This window comes from Saccopteryx bilineata, chromosome 2, assembly GCF_036850765.1.
Source record: "Saccopteryx bilineata isolate mSacBil1 chromosome 2, mSacBil1_pri_phased_curated, whole genome shotgun sequence".
Classification (NCBI taxonomy): domain Eukaryota; kingdom Metazoa; phylum Chordata; class Mammalia; order Chiroptera; family Emballonuridae; genus Saccopteryx; species Saccopteryx bilineata.
In genome coordinates this window covers 197,125,872-197,146,964 of record NC_089491.1, presented here as the reverse complement: position 1 = coordinate 197,146,964, position 21,093 = coordinate 197,125,872, and the positions used below count along the sequence as shown (strand labels likewise).

The 21,093-nt window shown below is 35.9% G+C and overlaps 1 protein-coding gene across 1 annotated transcript in view; it reads right to left on the bottom strand.

Annotated features, from left to right (window-relative positions):
* RSRC1 (arginine and serine rich coiled-coil 1) overlaps window positions 1-21,093 on the bottom strand; it is a 557,291-nt gene that overhangs the window by 84,549 nt on the left and 451,649 nt on the right. The window contains exon 7 of the mRNA XM_066259039.1: window positions 11,205-11,273. Within this exon, the coding sequence (XP_066115136.1) occupies window positions 11,205-11,273 (69 nt within the window). The remainder of the gene's footprint in view (window positions 1-11,204; window positions 11,274-21,093) is intronic.

Genomic DNA, 21,093 nt, shown 5'->3' with positions numbered 1-21,093 from the left:
AGGCCTCCCTTACATCTCTTAAGCTCCTTCCTATAGTTTCCATGCTGTTATTTTTCAGTGCTTCATTCAAGATGTTTTCCTCTACTCCATCTAGCAATACTCTAATTTATTTCTGTTCTGCCTTGCTGAAACTTAAGCCCTCATTAAGTTCTTGATTTCAGTCAATTTACTTTTCCAGTATTCTCAATACTTTCTTTTGATTTTTTAAATACTTTCAAGTCTCACCTGAAGTTGGCTTTTATTTCCATGAATAAATAAGTAGAGTGACGTTAAACTCTGTATCTAACAACTCCATTATTTAGATCCTCTGTGTATCTATTCCTACTGACTATTGTTTCTCTTGTCCTCTTGTTTCTCATGATCTTTTTAATCTTATCTTATTTTTTCATACACCTGGTTATTTTTAATGGATGTCCAGATTATTTGAAACAACTATAAAGATAATCTAAAGCTTCCAAAAGTGCTACCTTCTTTCAGAAAGAATTTATGTTTTGTTCTGGTAATGGACTGGGGCACTAGCAAATTTGAATCAACTTAATTCAATCAGGAATCAAAATTCAAAGCTGGGCTGCAGTTTCTATGAGGGCTATATCTGGTTAATGCTGACTTTTAGGGAGTAATCTGTTAAGAGTCCAAAGCAAAGCCTGGTGCTTTCATCAACATCTTCCCTTTCTCTACTGGCTCTGAACTCCAGATTTTGTCCCCCTAGTTCTATGAGTTTCTCAAAGGGTCTGCCTAGATTCTTATCCTAACAGTGACTTCTTCAAGAATAGCAGATAAATGCAACAACTGTAATCATCTTTAGGGAAAAAAATGACTCCAAATATTGAATTCCACCTTCTTTCCTGGAACTGGGACCCACTTCTCCACTGGCTTTGTAACTCTCTGATGCCTTCACATATATGTTTTAACATTTTGGCCAGCTTTTCTATCTCTTTTGAGAAGGAGGGTGAGTTCAAATAAGCTAGTTCTACCACATTACCTTCTTCCCGTAAGTTTTGATATATGGTTTTATATTTTCCACCATGATTTCCTTTTCTTACCTATGAATTACTGAGGAGTGCTAAAGTATTTTTAAAATAAATAATAAAAGAGCAACAACTAATATTTTATAAAGTCTATAAAATAGTTTCAAACCTATATATCACAACTATAGTATATTCTCACATGATAGACAATTATCATCCTTATTTATGAACAGGAAGGGAAACTGAGTTTAAAGGGTCCACCTTAGATCACACTGAGGATGAGAAAACACTAATCCCTATTTAATTCACTGTATTCAATTATTTGTTTTAATACTTATTTTCTGTCTTCCCCCCTCCAGAATGTAGGCTCTTAGAGTGCAGAAGCCTCAATTTCCTTTTTCACTGCTCTATTCATATAGCTTAGAACAGTGCCCAGAATGTACTGGTTGGTCAGTAACCTTTTTTTTTTTTAATTTTAATGAGGTGATATTGATAAATCAGGGTACATATGTTCAGAGAAAACATCTCCAGATTATTTTGACATTTGATTATGTTGCATACCCCTCACCCAAAGTCAAATTGTCTTCCGTCACCTGGTTTTCTTTGTGCCCCTCCCCTCCCCCACCACCTCCTTTGCCTTTCTCCCCCCCCATTACCATCACATTCTTTTTTTTTTTTTTTTTTTTTTTTGTATTTTTCTGAAGCTGGAAACTGGGAGAGACAGTCAGACAGACTCCCGCATGCGCCCGATTGGGATCCACCCAGCACGCCCACCAGGGGCGTCGCTCTGCTGCGACCAGAGCCACTCGAGTGCCTGGGGCAGAGGCCAAGGAGCCATCCCCAGTGCCCGGGCCATCTTTGCTCCAATGGAGCCTTGGTTGCGGGAGGGGAAGAGAGAGACAGAGAGGAAGGGGGTGGGTAGAGAAGCAAATGGGCGCTTCTCCTATGTGCCCTGGCCGGGAATCGAACCCGGGTCCCCTGCACGCCAGGCCGATGCTCTACTGCTGAGCCAACCGGCCAGGGCCATTTTTTTTTTATCATCATATTCTTGTCCATGTCTCTGAGTCTCATTTTTATGTCCCATCTATGAATGGATTCATATAGTTCTTAGTTTTTTCTGATTTAATTATTTCACTCAGTATAATGTTATCAAGGTCCATCCATGTTACTGTAAATCAGTGGTCCCCAAACCCCGGGCCGGTACAGGTCCATGGGCCATTTAGTACCGCTCCACAGAGAAAGAATAAATAACTTACATTATTTCCATTTTATTTATATTTAAGTCTGAACAATGTTTTATTTTTAAAAAATGACCAGATTCCCTCTGTTACATCTGTCTAAGACTCAATCTTGATGCTTGTCTCGGTCACGTGATACATTTATCCGTCCCACCCTAAAGGCCAGTCCGTGAAAATATTTTCTGACATTAAACTGGTCCGTGGCCCAAAAAAGGTTAGGGAGCACTGCTGTAAATGATCCGATGTCATCATTTCTTATGGCTGAGTAGTATTCCATAGTATATATGTACCAAAGCTTTTTAATCCACTCGTCCACTGATGGACACTTAAACTGTTTCCAGATTTTCGCTATTGTGAACAATGCTGCCATAAACACGGGGGTGTATTTCTCCTTTTGGAACAGTGCTATGGTGTTCTTAGGAAGTATTTCTAAAAGTGGGATAGCTGGGTCAAAAGGCAGTTCGATTTTTAAGTTTTTGAGGAATCTCCATACTGTTTTCCACAGTGGCTGCACCAGTATGCATTCCCACCAGCAGTGCAGGAGGGTTCCCTTTTCTCCACATCCTCGCCAGCATTTATTCTGTGTTGTTTTGTTGATGAGCGCCATTCTGACTGGTGTGAGATGATATCTCATTGTGGTTTTAATTGGCATTTCTCTAATGATTAGTGATGTTGAACATTTTTTCATATGCCTATTGGCCATCTGTATATACAACAAGGCCACTGTACTCAAAATAGCCTGGCACTGGCATAAGAACAGGCATATAGATCAATGGAACAGAACAGAGAACCCAGAAATAAACCCACAGCTCTATGGACAACTGATATTTGACAAAGGAGGTAAGAGCATACAGTGGAGTAAAGACAGCCTCTTTAATAAATGTTGTTGGGAAAATTGGGTATCTACCTGCAAAAAAATTAAACTAGACCACCAACTTATACCATTGACAAAAATCAACTCAAAGTGGATAAAAGACTTGAATGTAAGCCATGAAACCATGCTCATCTTGGAAGAAAACATAGGCAGTAAGCTCTATGACATCTCTCACAGAAATATATTTGCTGATTTATCTCCATGGGCAAGCTAAATAAAGGACAGGATGAACAAATGGGACTATATCAAACTAAAAAGCTTTTTTCACAATAAAAAAGCTAAAGACAATAACAGAATAAAAAGACAAACTACACAATGGGAGAACATATTTGACAATATGTCTGATAAGGGGTTAATAACAAAAATTTATAAAGAACTTGTAAAACTCAACACCAGGAAGACAAATAATCCAATCAAAAAATGGGCAAAAGAAATGGTCAGTAAGCTTTTTGAATTAATAAAAGTTATTAAAGAAATGCATGCTAAAGGATGAGCATTATACCCTTTTGTGTTGCAATTCTGAGTGATAGCATATTTATACAATACTATGCAGTTATGAAGTGATTTTTAAATATTATATGCTATTTGTATTTATAACAATTATAGGCAAATTTTATCATCTTCCTCACTTTAGAGTCACAATGAAGTTAAGGGACTTGCTTAGTCATGGAGCCAGTAAACGGCAGAGCTGAGATTCTGAACCTCAATCTCTTACTATAACCAGAAGGAGCTAGGGCTATTTCCACTAGAGTACAATTGACTCCATGTATTGCAATGGCTCCCCTAGATTACTGCCAGGATTGTACACATGTAGGCATTCAATATGTATGTCAGCTTCCTAATGTTTAATTTATTTCAGAAATATCTCATTAAAAAAAGCTATAGTTCTTAGCTCATCTTGAAATTTGTGTGTTTAGAGCACAAAAAACATTTAAATTGTTAATGCATTATACAATGGTCAGTCACTGGAGGCCTGGACATGGTTAAATGGTTATCAGTGTATCTTTGTTCCGTAAACATGAACATCTAACTGAAAATAAGTAAAATGTGATCTAAATTGGCTTCCAAGTCCATACAGGGTATTGCTGAATGCATATGAAGCAAAAATATTATTAATAAAGTTATTAGGAAAATGAGGAATTCTTTGGTTTGTTAAAGTTAGTTAAAAATGAAATAGTACACATTTACTAAAAGCTTCAGAACTAAGGAATAAATGATATGAAATATAATACAGATAAAACTGTACATGAAAGAAAGGTTAAAACTATTTAAAAATCGAGTTCTTGGGCCTGGCCAGTTTGCTCAGTGGTAGAGCATCGGCCTGGCGTGTAGAAGTCCTGGGTTCGATTCCTGGTCAGGGCATGCAGGAGAAATGACCATCTGCTTCTCTACCCCTCCCCCAATCTTTCTGTCTCTTCCCCTCCTGCAGTCATAGCTTGAATGTTTTGAGCAAAGTTGGCCCCGGGTGCTGAGGATGGCTGCATGGCCTCGCTTCAGACACTAAAATAGCCTGGTTGCCAGGCAATGAAGCCAACTGCCCAGATGGGCAGAGCATTGCCTGGTATGGGGCTTGCTAGGAGGATCCCAGTCAGGGCACAGGCAGGAGTCTGTCTCTGCCTCCCTCCTTTCACTTAATAATAAATAAATGAATAAATAAAAATAAAAATCAAGTTCTTGCACACTTGTAATCAAGGGGACTATAAAGGACAAATCATCACTGAGGGAAGTAAGACAGATGGTGGGCTAAATAACCAAGTGTCTGTTGTTGAGTCATTTTTGACCAAATAAGAACTTGAAGAAAATAATATGGAATAAAGCAATGCATTCAAACTAAGCAGATTCAGTTATTTAAAGAAAACAGCTCTTCAATATTAGAGCTTATCTGTTAAAACACTATTCAGATATTTAAAGAAATTATTACATTATGAAAGATGTAGGACTACTAAATCCAATACATGGAACACAAATTTCCTAAAGGGCTATTTTAAATCTTGGAATAGAAGTACCTAATACAGAAAGACAAAGAAAGGAAGGCATAAATTTTCAAATATTTAAACCTAACAAGAAAATAGTATTATAATGAGTAGCCAATTCAAGACAATACAAAAAGGACAATCTTTATTTCCCTGCAACCAATGAATAAATAGTGTCTCCTAAATGATAACTATTAACTTTACTAACTTTACTTCCCATCTTATAAAGGGTTTCCTGAGGGGACAAAGGATGCTTTAGAATCCCAAACATTCACTGTCTTCTCTGGTCTTAGGCAGAGATCCCCCGAAAAGGGACTGCAGCAGTTCCCCCTGTGTGTGGCTAAGACTAGGTGCTAAAATGTGCTTCAGCTGCACTAGGAGAGCCAGGCTCTCCGAGAATAAAACCTAAGAAACTAGATGCTTTGGTCTGGCTCTGGTCCAGGCTGTGAGGGCTGGTGTGGATTTGACGAGTGAGTGTGTTACATAGACAAGCCAGTCACTAGAAAGAAGAGCAAGGGAGAAATGATGAAAACACTTTGAAACATGTGCCTCTGAGGCTAGAGTACCTCACCTGTTAGGTACCCCAGAAATCCGAGTGAGGCAACGTAATATGGATACAAATCTGAGGACCCGGAAAATAAACAAGTATAACTTAAGAGCTAGAGGGCACGATCCAGAGAGGAAGGTAAAGCATTGAGGATGACTGCACTGAGTCATATTTATTTGAACTCTAATCCTAAGGACTGTGATCTGTATAGGCTGTTTAAAGATGGAGGATGCATATTGGAGTCCCACTGCCTGGGTTTGAGTACTCGCTGCATTGCCTACTAGCTATTGAGCAAGTTATTAAGCACTCCTTGACAGCACAAACCTCAGAGTGTTCATGAGGATAAGGGAGTTCGAATATGTAAAGCACTTAGAACATTTCCTGGCACGTGTTTTTCCTTTCAGCTATTAGTATTTCAACCCCCACCTTTGCCAAAGGATTAACAACAACATAGATAAAATCAAGGCTAATCTATTTTTCCTCTTGTCAATCAGATGTGGTTCCAACTGAAACAAATGAAACTTGAACTACCTCATATTATGTTCAGATTGTCACTGTCCACTATTTCCATGAGTAATTTAGAATGGATTGCCTAACACTTTTGTAAACAAAAATATTTGAAGTAGAAAACTAAGAGATGGGTAGAGCTATTTTGAATAAACATGGAGAAAGAACTGAAAAGCTACTATATGTATGCCACAGATAAGAAAATCATATTAGAAGTCAAAATGCAAAGAAAGACTATTATGCTTTTACTGCATTTAAAACATAATTAGAACCCTTAAATGCATACAGTATTAATATAAAAATAAAACCTAAGAGGTTATGCTAAAGCATTCAATGATACAAAAATAAATCAAAAGAATAAAAGTTGAAACAATTGTTAATACAATGTAGTAGAAACATTTTCAAACACATACAGAAAAAATGTGAAAGTTGAAGTCAAGCATTTAGTAGGTCAAAGAAAAAGAAAATGGAATTGAAAGATTTAATACTATTCATTTCTCCTAAAATATAATCTAGAATTAGAAAAAGTGCTTAGTTTTAAAGAAGGGTACTATAAACCTAAACTTTAAATATTCAGTTGACTCTTACTCCAAATAATGTACCATTTACATAATACAGGTAAAATGGAGAGTCAGAGAGGAAATGATTCAAAAAGAGAGCCCATACTGATATACTAGTTATACTCAGTAAGTGAACAATCTACTGAGCAGTGTAAGGACCATGAAAGGCACACTAAACAGGGGCCAATTGTTTAAAGGGTAGAAGGCAAAGCAGTAACCCTGGACAAGTTTCGGTGAGTAGTCTGACTTTTATCTTGGGTATATTTGCAAGTACACTTATGATATTGATTTAAGAAAACTCCAAGAAAAGAATTGCATAATAGGACATATTTGCAAGGCACAGATCTTGCTATGCTAACACAGTAGGTCTTTAGAAATAAGAGAGTGGATAAAGGGAGCTGGCAAATAATAGCTATCTACATTTTACCAAACCTCTGCTGCATGTCTGTACGCTGACAAATTAAGAGATGAACTGTATTAATGATGCGATAGAGTGAATTACAATAAATTACAGTGGCTTAAAGATTGGAAAAAAAAGTTATTCTTTCAGATGCAGAAATATATACACATGCATATAGAGATGTATCTCAGGCTTCAATTGCAGCTGGATTAATTATATAAAGCAAAATAAATGTAGCTTATACACTAATCATTTTCAGAAAGGTTAATTTGATAGCATTCAAGTCTCTAGGCAATCCACAAGAAAAGAAAATTGGAAGCAAACAACAACAAAGAATCTAGCTTGTGATTTACTTTTACCCACAAAGAATAAGCAAAGGAAAACTACTGAATAAAACATGTTTTATTTCTTAATTAGCATCATTAGATTGTTTTACCAGTAGAATTTTTTTTAACATAATTTTCTTATGCTTTTTTGTATGCATAAAAAAAACTGAGTGAGCTCAGGGAAAGACCTGATTAGTCATACTAGCAAGTACTGATAGTATTAGAAATTCCTTGGTTTCTTTTTGAATGGCTATAAATTCTTTTGAGAAATACACAAATGGGTGAGGGCCTGTCTTAGAAAAGTGACATAACAGATGGGTTAGACTTTCTTTTTTTTTTTTTTAGAGAGAGAGAGAGAGAGAGAGAGAGAGGCAGGAAGGGATAGAGATGAGAAGCATCAATTCTTCATTGCAGCATCTTAGTTGTTCATTGATTGCTTTATCTTATGTGCCTTGACCAGCAGACTCCAGCCAAGCCAGTGATCCCTTGCTTAAGCCAATAACCTTGAGCAACCTTCGGGCTCAAGCCCACGATCATGGTGTCATGTTTATGATGCCAAGCTCAAGCCAGCGACCCCCCACTCAAGCTGGTGAGACTGCACTCAAGCCGGTGACCTTGGGGTTTTGAACCTGGGTCCTCAGCATCCCAGGCCAACACCCTATCCACTGTGCCACCGCTTGGTCAAGAGAGTTAGACTTTTAATTAGGTTATTTGGAATTCACTACAATCTCAAAATAATTTACTTAAGTTGGATTTAAAAGAATGAAAGTTAAACTGGTCATCCATTCATTCATTCATGCAATAATCAAGAAACTGAGTATCTACTACGGCTAGGCATTGTGGATACTAAATCCTATATAATCCTAGAGTCTATATACATTAGTTAGGATGACAGATTTATAAAGATGCTAATTGAAACAGCTATAATTGGAGGGATGTGTTTTTCCAACAATTCTCAGGTATTGAAATGAAAAAGGTTACTGTAGATCAGACTAAGTGCAAGGTCACCATGACTTAAAAGTCTAAATGAAAGATACTTTCAAAAGAATTACAATATTAACATTCAAGTATTTATAGTTACTTAAGACATTCTTAATAAAATATCCTTTTAAAGATGTTTAGGGCTGGCCTGTGGTGGCGCAGTGGATAAAGCATCAACCTGGAATGCTGAGGTCACTGGTTTGAAAACCTGGGCTTGTCTGGTCAAGGCATATATGGGAGTTGATGCTTCCTGCTCCTCCCCCCTTTTCTCTCTTTCTCTCTCTCTCTCCTTTCTAAAATGAATAAAGTCTTAAAAAAAGATGTTCAATACCAATTTAATGATAAAAACAGATTATTAGAAATATCAGCTATCACCACATAAATGAGGGATTCTTAAGTGTTTAAAGTTTCTTTCACTAGAGCATGCATTTATATTATATATACTTCAAAATAATAAAACACATAGAAAGGTCAAGATTTGTGGTTCTCATATAAGTGCCATCTTTTTTTTCAACTGATTATGATTCCAATTAAGATTTGAATTAATGGGATTAGACTAATAACTACTACAAGATATAGTCACTGTGTTGGTTGGTAATAAGTACCACTCTTATAATTTGCAGTACCACAGTGTATTTTAAGGGCTATTATGTTTTCAATTAGTTATATTGATCAGAATACCACATAATACAGGAGCACTCAAATATTATAATTTGCTAGACTATTTTGCATCTAGTAGTATACCTATTTATATTATGGATGACCATAAGCATAACTGAAATCAGACAGATTGCTTCCATTAATAACACCAAGAGCCTGAATGGGCGGTGGTGCAGTGGATAGAGTGTCAGACTGGGATCGAGACCCCAAGGTCGCCAGTTTGAGCACGGGCTCATCTGGTTTGAGCAAAGCTCACCAGCTTGGACCCAAGGTCACTGGCTTGAGCAAGAGGTTACTCGGTCTGCTGAAGACCCATGGTCAGGGCACATATGAGAAAGCAATCAATGAACAACTAAGGTGTCGCAACGAAAAACTGATGATTGATGCTTCTCATCTCTCTCCATTCCTGTCTGTCCCTGTCTATCCCTCTCTCTGACTGTCTCACTCTGTCTCTGTAAAAAAAAACAAAACAAAACCAAAAAAACAAAAGAAAGAAATACACACCAAGATATATTCTTCAGAAAGGCAGAAGAAGGGCTTTCTACTTAGGCTTTTTTTGCCACTAGGATTTACTTGTTTTCTAAAGTTACCATAAAATCAGTTAATCCAGGAAAAGAATATAAAGTTTGGACTTATGGGAGTCAAATAAGGTAGGAACACTACATATTTATACCTATAAAAGAGTTAATATTTAGTTTGAATCTATTTATTTGTAGGCTTCTGCCATCTAAATCTACACAAGTTTTTTGTTTTGTTTCTTCATTTTTTTATTTGTTTTGGGGGCATGGCTCTCATGGAATACTGCTTTTAATCATTCTATCTAATCATTCTCAAACATTTTAGGTTCTATTGGGTCTCAGCTCACAATTGGAAGTTGGGAATTAAATTCTTTTTTTTCTGGCTGTCATAGTAAAAGATATGTACATGGAAAAAATTACAATTTTCAGATTTAGACAATAGCACTCAAAGGCAGTATTTGGAATACAGTATCAGACTTCAACTTTTTGAATGCTCACAGAGGAAATAGTTACTCTGCTAATTAGCCAGTAAAATGACATGATTGCAGGTCCAAGTGAATCATCAACTTAACTCACTGAGAAAGATTTGCCTGGATCTTACTTTAAGTGCTATAATTTGGAACAAGTATGTAAAAAGCCTCTGTGAGGGGGGAAAAAGGCAAAATCTTTACTCACATAAATCACAGAAAACTGAAGGGAAAATAAAATTTTTAGGGATGATAAAAATGTGTTAGATTTTTTAGTGTAGGCTTTGGGTGTTAGCTTTATTATTAAAAGAAAATATTTAATCTAAAAAATAATGATGTGGCTTTCTTAATTTGAAGTATGATTATTTCTGACATTTTGTACTTTATTGTTCCCTCTTAAGAGCTTTTTTATTTAAAGTTGTTGTTTTTTATTGCCCAGGGGACTTTTCTTCATCACTGCTAAAACATTTCAAAATGTGCAGATAAGTCCAATCCATTTCCCATGACTTATTTTGATAATTGTTAACTCTAAAGAAAAAAATCAGGCCCTGGGCAGTTGGTTCAATGACAGAGCATCAGCCCAGCATGTGGAAGTCCTGGGTTCGATTTCCAGTCAGGGCACACAGGAGAAGTGACCACTCCCCATCTCTTTCTCACTCTCTCCTCCCATCCCGCAGTCATGGCTCAAATGGTTCAGCAAGTGGTTCTGGGTGCTGAGAATGGCATCATGGCCTTCCCTCAGGCACTAAAATAGGTCATTTGCTGAACAATGGAGCTGTGGCACAGCCAGGCAGAGCATCTCCTGGTATGGGCTTGCCGGGTGGATCCCAGTCAGGGTGCATATGGGAGTCTGTCTCTGCCTCTTCACCTCTCATTTAATTAAAAATAAGATAAAAGTCAGAAGAAAACAAACCAACACCAGCTCTACTTTATAATTTTATATCCTATATCCCCAGAATATACACTAGGATGCTTATAAACTAATGTTTATGTTAGCAAACATTAATTAGTGTCTAAGACATCAAATATAGTGTGATATTGTATCATAGTTTAGGTTCACAGAAGTAGCATGAGGTACCCCCTAATTTAATACTATGGTTTATTCAGGGAATGAAGGAAATCATGCCAAATAATGACCCCTCACTAAAATGAATGCTTCGAAACATAATGAACATATGACTTTACCTTCCTCCTTTCTCTTCTTTGCTTCTTCTTCATTTCTTTCCTTGGCTTTCAATGCTTCATCAGCTTTTGCTAAAACAAAAACAATAAAATTTCTGCAATTATTTTATGTCTGTATCATAAGTGACAATATTGGGGAAAGGGAAAAGAAATTACTTGCATATTTTTTGTGAAGTATTCAGAAGAAAAAAACAAAATGTCTGAAAATCTGAAATAAACCATTTAAAATCCTTTTTCAGAATATAAGAATATTTATTTAGAATCTTTGAAGGTCAGTTCAAGCTAATCTCTGTACAAAAAGGAAAATGAATTTAAGCAGCATAAGTTTAAACAATGGCATATGAACTGGGTAAAGCTGCTGGTCATCTGATTTGTCAATGTAATGTGTGTTTTAACTTCAGAGAAAAGTTCTTAAGCTACAGTTCACGTCTTAAATATGAGATGCTTACAATATCTTTGGGACAGTATCAAATTAGGTAGCATATTATTTTTTTCATTGCATATCATAGTAGCAGTTCTTTATTCATGTTATGACAGCATTTGGTAAAAAGAATCTTTTTCCCTCTAGAAACCTCTTTTCTTATTACTTAATTATCTACTAGTTGCTCAACTGCAGGGGTTTTCAAACACTTTACTACAGATGTTAAAAAAGATTAAAAATATACAGCATAGTAACAAGGGACTATCAATATACTCTGTAAATTAATTAAATTTCTGTTCTAGCACATCATTTATTCCAAAGCATTAGCGTCTCAAAGGAGCGATTCTCCTTTATTGCCGTCTCACTGCCTGATGAGTGAACTAAGTGAAAATAAGTTTCTAATAGCATTATAGCTGATGAAATATTAAATTAAAAAAGTATTGCCTTGTCAAAAGAAAAAGAATCAAACTGTGCCAGCATTAAACTTTGGATGAGCCTTTATTACCATGATACCAGTAATGCAAAGTGAGATTTAAAAAATAAACATACTTGCTTTTCAGTTTATGCTGCATATATTTTTCCTATGCAAAATCAACATATCCTTTTATAAGTATAAAACCTTGCTTAAAAGGGGAATTTAAAGAAAATACACACCGCACACATAACTATTTTTCTTCAAAGTTTCTTTCTCTTCATCATTAATATTGGCATTTTCTTAAAATATAAAACTTATATAATGGTGTTGTGAAGTGCTATATCCAACTACACAGACATCTGTTTCCATTTATAAGTTTAAATACATACTTAGGCTTCATTTAAAGTCATGAAATATTAAAACTTTTATGCCACTCTGTATCACTGCACAAATCTATTAAATTAGATAATAAAAACAAACCACCAGTAACTCTAAAGACTTTTACTTCATTTACACTTATCCTCCCTGGTAGAAGGACAAGGATAATAGAAATTCCATTTAAATTCAATTTTGGTTATATGTGTAATTGTAGATATACCCCTTGAGTCATGTAAAATGCTCAGCTTATGTTTCTTTCAAATTATCCCACTCAGATTCACATTCTACTCCTTACAACCATCTTCAATATGTATTAGCAGAGCTCATTAGACTGAAATTTAATAATGCAAACATCAGGTGGATTTCAAGAACCTCCATTAACAGCGTAAGATGGATTGCTTGTATATAGCTCTTGGGCCAACTGAGCACAATTTAAATTCAATAAACTACCCTGCCTAAATCTGATTTATCTATTTCACTATGCTGGTTTGTCCTTTCTTACTGATTTGTTGTTATACATGGACAATTCATTGGAATATTGTTTCATTTTTTTTAAAACTGCAAATGGCTCTTGTGCTGTGGTTAAATATTTTATATAATTGAACTTCATGCTGTCAATCAAGATTCTCAAGTATGTGGATGTATGTGTATACATAAATAGAAATCTTTGAATTATATCAAAATGGCATAGAAAATTAATTTAAAAAGCATACACTTGAAAATTTTATTGATAATCAATGTGTTCTCCACAAAGAATCTAAATGAATTCATTTGAAACAAATTCATTCATTGAAATGGCAATATTATGATAAACTCTTTGATTATTAAGGAAATCTGGAAAAAACATTTTCTGTTTTATATTATTATTTAAATGTGAATAAGGAAGAATGCATGGTCATTCATACATGATTTAGTTTATTTAAACTTTTTTAATAATCTCTAAAATATGATGATCCCATTTTACAGATGATGATACTGGATCTCAGTAGATGAACCACAAAATATGATATCAAAAAACACTTAACTGGTAAGTGGTAAGACCTATTCATTTTTTTTAATGATTCATGATCATTCCCTTTGGATTTTATAGCAGAATCTACTATAAATCACATTACTCACCTAAAGTACTTACATCTTCCACTAACCCTGTCCACAACTCCCAGTTCCTCGACTCCCCAACCCCCAGGACAGCAGCCCCTGCAGGACTGGCTGCTTCCCCTAGCCCAAGACCATCACTTCAACTCCACGCTGACAGGAAGCCCTCGTGTCCCCGATGCCTCTGTTGTTTTGCCAAGCTGTTCCCAACACATCTGACCATTGTTTTTCCTATTTTTTCTGCAAAAGGTCCCTACAAAATAGTATATAAATGTTATTGGCCTTACTAAAAACTAATGATTTAAAAATCAACACGGACCCTTCCATGTTGTTCCTCTTAGCCAGCATCCATGGTTGGTTTACATTTGCTTGCCGTGGTCCAAATGCCAGTAACTTCACACCAGCTCCCCTAACTCCCTTGTATTTTCTCAGCCTCACTGCCATTGACCTCCAAATTTTTACCAATCCTTACTTCTTTTTTGCCTTGTTTCAGAAAGTAAATCTATCCTCTTGTGCTTTAAAACCTATTCCTTTTCATCTTCTTTAGGGTTCCTTCTGTTTCTTAAGGTTCAAACTCATTCTTGTCTATCTTTAGACTATAAACACATTCAAGTCTCACAAATCTTATACAATATTAACTCTTCTTTTAACAAAGTTACTTCCTTTTCTTGTTCCCAATTCCATTTTGGCCTCACCTTTTGCCATGAGCTGTAAGAACTCTGTAATAGCCAAATTTAATGGGCTTCTTAGTTCTATCCTATTATAGTCTCTCCTTTAATAAAAGACAAACAAACAAAAAGCTAACCAACCACATCTTTATCAAAACATGCTCATAATTCTAACAATTCTTTTTCAAACTTTTTTGGCCACTGTCTCTTTTACCTCCCTTTTACTCTCTGTAGCTCTGCGCTTCGGCAGTCTATGAAGGTGTAAGATGTGGCCCATATGCTTATCACATACAGCTCCAGGTCTGGCCCTCTGCTGATCATGGGAACTCTCTTCCCATTTATTTCCTGGATACCTCCACATATATTTCAAAATCATTTTCAGGTTGGAAGTCCTAATATTTCCCTCAAATTCGATCCCCTTCCCTTGGTATTTGCTATTTTCTCTCAGGTTGGTAACCTTTGTGGCCATTTCCTCCAAATCTTATCTTTATGTAGTATATCTGATTGGCTTGGAGCTCCATCAGATTCTACTCTATAGATTATTTCAAGGATCTATTCAGTTCTTTTCGTTTCCATGGCCAATACTTGTGTTCAGAGACTCCTCTCTCTTCTTTATGAATAGAAAGGAGTTTCTATGTATTTGATCTCTATATTTTTTTTTATCCAATTCCTTCCAATGAAACTTCTATATTACCACCAGGGCAAAAAAAGAAAAAGAAAAAAGAGTATTTCTTGAATTGCACCCTATGCAGCAAGCAGAGTGTGTATCTAGAAAGCAGGATGCTTACTAACTGTTAAATGAATGAATGTACCATTCTTAAACACAAAACTATCTTTGAAGGCGCCATGTTGTACACACACACACACACACACACACACACACACACAATCTCTTTAGATGCCATCTAAAACCCTTCACAGTCTGACTTCAGTAACACATTCTAGCTTCATCTTTCACCACTCCTCCTTCATTACTTCAAGGATGCGTGGCCTTGCTGGGCCATACTACCTCTTGTTTGCATTGTCATGCTATTCTTCTTGCTGGGGTTCCTACTTCCGTTTCTCACTGAAAAACTTTCACCAGAAAGTTTTAGTTCAAATGCCACCCTCTTCTTTGAATCTTTTGCTGGTCAACACCCTTTATCCCCAAGGAAATCTGACTCTCCCTCCTTGCTTCTTAGGCACTTTAATACGTTCCTTATTAAATGTATAATACTTTATTCATTTGTGAAAACATCATTTCCTTGAGAGCTGGGCACATAGTATATGTGGCAGAAACTGTTAGCATTCTCTTCTTGAGTGTTAGGCCACCTACATTTGATCTCCTTGAAGTTAAGTGTGGCCAAGTACCTGAGTTCTAACCAAAGTAAAGTGAGCATTAATGATGTATAGAACAACAAAGCAGAGAAATGAGAGTTAATAAGGCAAACAGAATTTTTTACATTAGTGTAAATGTCTTTAAATGATTTACAAAGATACTAATTACAGCTTGGAAATTAAATTGTGATCATCAATTAGAATTCCATAAGTCAACTGAAGAATAGGAGGAATAGAGCTGAAGACTGAGTGTGTTAGAAGGTTTTACCAAGGAATTTCCCCCTGAATATATTGAAAAAGAATAAAGGGATTCACACATAGGAGAAAAGTTAAGAGACAACATCATCAGCACTATGAAAATTAACAGTTATTGAAGAATTACTAATGCCTTTGTGTTTATATATATATTTATCATTCACTTATTTCTCAAACTGTCTCTACCCCCATTTTTTAAATCTTATTTTTATTCATTTTAATGCAGTGAAATTGATAAATCAGGGTACATATGTTCCGAGAAAACATCTCCAGATTATTTTGACCTTTCATTATGCTGCATACCCCTCACTCAAAGTCAAATCGTCCTCCGTCACCTTCTATCTGGTTTTCTTTGTGCCCCTACCCTCCCCCCACTCCCTCCCTCTCCTTTCTCGCCCCTTCCCCACCCCTCCACCCCACTCCCTGTTACCATCACATTCTTGTCCATGTCTCTGAGTCTCATTTTTATGTCCCATCTATGCATTGGTTCATAGAGTTCTCAGTTTTTTTCTGATTTACTTATTTCACTCCATATAATGTAATCAAGGTCCATCCATGTTATTGTAAATGATCCAATGTCATCATTTCTTATGGCTGAGTAGTATTCCATAGTATATATGTACCAAAGCTTTTTAATCCACTCGTCCTCTGACGGACACTTGGGCTGTTTCCAGATCTTCACTATTGTGAACAATGCTGCTATAAACATGGGGGTGCATTTCTCCTTCTGGAACCGTTCTATGGTGTCCTTGGGGTATATTCCTAAAAGTGGGATAGCTGGGTCAAAAGGCAGTTCGATTTTCAATTTTTTGAAAAATCTCCAAAGTGTTTTCCACAGAGGCTGCACCAGTCTGCATTCCCAACAGCATGCAGGAGGGTTCCCTTTTCTCCACATCCTTGCCAGCACTTATTCTGTGTTGTTTTGTTGATGAGCGCCATTCTAACCGGTGTGAGGTGATATCTCATTGTGGTTTTAATTTGCATTTCTCTAATGATTAGTGATGTTGAGCATTTTTTCATATGCCTATTGGCCATCTGTATATCCTCTTTGGAGAAGTGTCTATTCATTTCTTTTGCCCATTTTTTGATTGGATTGTTTGTCTTTCTGGTGTTGAGATTTACAAGTTCTTTATAAATTTTAGTTATTAAACCCTTTTCAGACATACTGTCAAATATGTTCTCCCATTGTGTAGTTTGTCTTTTTATTCTGTTCGTATTGTCTTTGGCTGTGCAAAAGCTTTTTAGTTTGATATAGTCCCATTATCCTGTCTTTTATTTCCCTTGCCCGTGGAGATAAATCAGCAAATATATTGCTGCGAGAGATGTCGGAGAGCTTACTGCCTATGTTTTCTTCTAAGATGCTTATGGTTTCACGCCTTACATTTAAGTCTTTTCTCCATTTTGAGTTTATTTTTGTGAATGGTGTAAGCTGGTGGTCTAGTTTCATTTTCTGGCAGGTAGCTGTCCAATTTTCCCAACACCATTTGTTGAAGAGGCTGTCTTTACTCCATTGTATTTCCTTACTTCCTTTGTCAAATATCAGTTGTCCATAGAGCTGTGGGTTTATTTCTGGGTTCTCTGTTCTGTTCCATTGATCTATGTGCCTGTTATTATGCCAGTTACCAGGCTGTTTTGAGTATAATGGCCTTGTAGTATAGCTTGATATCAGGAAGTGTGACACCTCCCCCTTTATTCTTCTTTTTTAAGATTGCTGAGGCTATTCATGTTCTCTTTTGGTTCAATATAAATTTTGGAATATGTGATCTATATCTTTAAAGTATGTCACTGGTATTTTAATTGGTATTGCATTGAATTTATAAATTACTTTGGGTAATACAGACATTTTAATGATGTTTATCCTTCCTAACCATGAGCACGGTATATGCTTCCACTTGTTTGTATCTTCCTTGATTTCTTTTATCAATGTTTTATAATTTTCCGAGTACAAGTCTTTAGTCTTGGTTAAATGTACTCCTAGGTACTTTATTTTTTTGGTTGCAATAGTAAAGAAGATTGTTTCCTTAATTTCTCTTTCTGACTGTTCATTGTTGGTGTATAAAAATGCCTCTGATTTCTGAGTATTAATTTTATATCCTGCCACCTTGCTGAATTCATTTATCAAGTCCATTAGTTTTTTGACTGAGACTTTAGGATTTTCTATATACAATATCATATCATCTGCAAATAATGATAGCTTTACTTCTTCTTTTCCAACTTGAATGCCTTTTATTTCTTTTTCTTGTCTGATTGCTGTGGCTAGGACTTCCAGGACTATGTTGAATAAGAGTGGTGAAAGGGGGCACCCCTGCCTTGTTCCTGATCTTAAGGGGATTGCTTTTAATTTTTGCCCATTGAGGATGATGTTGGCTGTGGGTTTGTCATAGATGGCTTTTATCATGTTGAAGTATGTTCCCTGTATTCCCACTTTGCTGAGAGTTTTGATCATGAATGGGTGCTGGATTTTATCAAATGCTTTTTCTGCATCTATTGAAATTATAATGTGGTTTTTCTCCTTCCTTTCATTTATATGATGAATAACATTGATAGATTTGCAAATATTGTACCAGCCTTGCCTCCCCAGAATAAATCCCACTTGATCATGGTGTATGATTTTTTCCATATATTGTTGGATCCGGTTTGCTAATATTTTGTTGAGGATTTTAGCATCTATACTCATCAGGGATATTGGCCTATAGTGTTCTTTCTTTGTGTTGTCTTTGCCTGATTTTGGAATAGAATTATGCTCGCCTCATAAAAGGAGCTTGGAAGTCTTCCTTCCTCTTGAATTTTTTGAAATAGCTTGAGAAGGATAGGAGTTAGTTCTTTTTTGAATAGTTGGTAGAATTCACTTGTGAAGCCATTAGGTACAGGACTTTTCTTTGTTGGGAGTTTTTTGATAACTGTTTTGATCTCATTTGGTGTAATCGGTCTGTTCAGGTTTTCTGATTCTTCCAGACTGATTTTTGGAAGATTGTATGTTTCAAGGAATTTTTCCATTTCATTTAGGTTGTCTAGTTTTTTGGCAGACAGTTCTTCATAGTATTTTCTTACAATCCTTTGTATTTCTGTTGTGTCAGTTGTTATTTCTCCCCTCTCATTTCTAATTTTATTTATTTGAGTCCTCTCTCTCTTTTTCTTGGTGAGTCTAGTTAAAGGTTCATCAATCTTGTTTACCTTTTCAAAAAACTAGCTCCTAGTTTCATTGATCCTCTGTATTGTTTCTTCAGTCTCTATGTCATTTATTTCTGCTCTGATCTTTATTATTTCCTTCCTTCTACTACATTTTGGCTTTACATGCTGTTCTTTTTCTAGTTCTTTTAGATGTAGGGTTAAGTTGTTTATTTGAGCTTTTTCTAGCTTCTTAAAGTGTGCCTGTAGTGCTATGAACTTCCCTCTCAGTACTGCTTCTGCTGTGTCCCATAAATTTTGAGTTGTTGTATGCTCGTTATCATTCGTTTCTAGGAATTTTTTTTATTTCTTCTTTAATCTCATTCTTAATCCATTCGTTATTTAAAAACCTGCTATTTAGTTTCCATGTGTTTGAGAATTTTTGAGCTTTTCTGTTGTGGTTGATTTCTAGTTTCATGCCATTGTGATCAGAGAAAGTGTTTGATATGATTTCAATCTTCTTAAATTTGTTGAGACCACTTTTGTGCCCTAACATGTGGTCTATCCTAGAGAATGTACCACAAGCACTTGAAAAGAATGTATATTCTGCTGCTTTAGGATGAAAGGTTCTGTAAATACCTATTAAATCGAGTTGATCTAGTGTGTCCTTTAAGTCTGCTGTTCCTTTGTTAATTTTCTTTCTTGAGGATCTATCTAGTGATGTTAGTGGGGTATTAAAATCCCCTACTATTATAGTGTTGCTGTTGATCTCGCTCTTTATACCCTTTATATATTTAGGTGCTCCTATATTAGGTGCATAGATATTTATAATAGTTGTATCTTCCTGTAGGATTGCTCCTTTTATCATTATGTAGTGGTCTTCTTTATCTCTTACTATATTCTTTGTTTTAAAGTCCATTTTGTCTGATATAAGTATTGCTACCTCAGCTTTTTTTTCATTTCCATTTGCATTAAATGTTTTTTTCCATCCTTTTACCTTCAACCTTTTGTTTTAAAGTGTGTCTCTTGTAGACAGCATATGTACGGGTCCTGTTTTCTTATCCATGCAGCTACCCTATGTCTTTTGATTGGATCATTTAATCCATATACATTTAGGGTTATTATTGACATGTAGTTGTTTATTGCCATTTTATTCTTTAAAGCTGTATTCCTCTTTTGCTATATTCTTTTCCCACTTTGATTTGTTTACAGCAGGTCCCTTAACATTTCCTGCAGCATTGTTTTGGTTGTAATGAATTCCTTGAGTTTATTTTTATCTGGGAAACTTTTTATTTCTCTTTCAATTTTAAATGATAGCCTTGCTGGATAAAGTAGTCTTGGTTGTAGGTTCTTGTTCTGCATTACTTTGAATATTTCTTGCCATTCCCTTCTGGCTTCAAGTGTTTCTGTTGAGAAGTCTGATGTCATCCTTATGGGGCCTCCTTTGTAGGTAGGTAATAGCCTTTTTTTCTCTCACAGCTTTTAATCACTTAGCTTTGGTATTTTAATTATGATGTGTCTTGGTGTAGGTTTCTTTGGTTTTCTTTTTATTGGAGTTCTCTGTGCTTCTTGAATTTGTGAGAGTTTCTCCTGCATTAATTTAGGGAAGTTTTCAGGTATGATATGATTGAAGAAAGCCTCTATCCCTTGTTCTTTCTCTTCTTCTTCAGGAACTCCTATGATGCGGATGTTATTTCTCTTTATGTTGTCACAGAGCTCTCTAAGAGTTTCCTCAGATTTTTTGAGTCTCTTTTCTTTTTTCTTCTCTGCTTTCATGACTTCATTCCAGTTGCCCTCCAACTCACTGATTCGATCCTCAGCTGTATCCATCCTGTTTTTAATTCCTTCCATTGTGGTCTTCATTTCTTATATTGTATTTGTCATCTCCGACTGATTCTTTTTTAATATTTCAATATCCTTTTTTATACTTGCTATTTCTTTATTTAGGTGTTCGTGATGAACATCCATTGTTGTTCTAAGATCCCTAAGCATCCTTACAATCATTATTTTAAACTCCGCATCCGGAAGTTTGATTATTTCTATATCACTCAGTTCATCTCCTGAAGGTCTCTCTTGTGGTTTCATTTGGATTGCACTTCTTTGTCTTCTCATTGTGCCTGGGTGTCTAGGTGTTTTCTTTGTAGAGCTGGTTGAGTCTAGGCTTGGTGTTTTCTGGCTCTAGTTTTTACTTGTGTTGTTTCTAAGTCTTCTTGGGTTGGCATCAGCTATTATTTG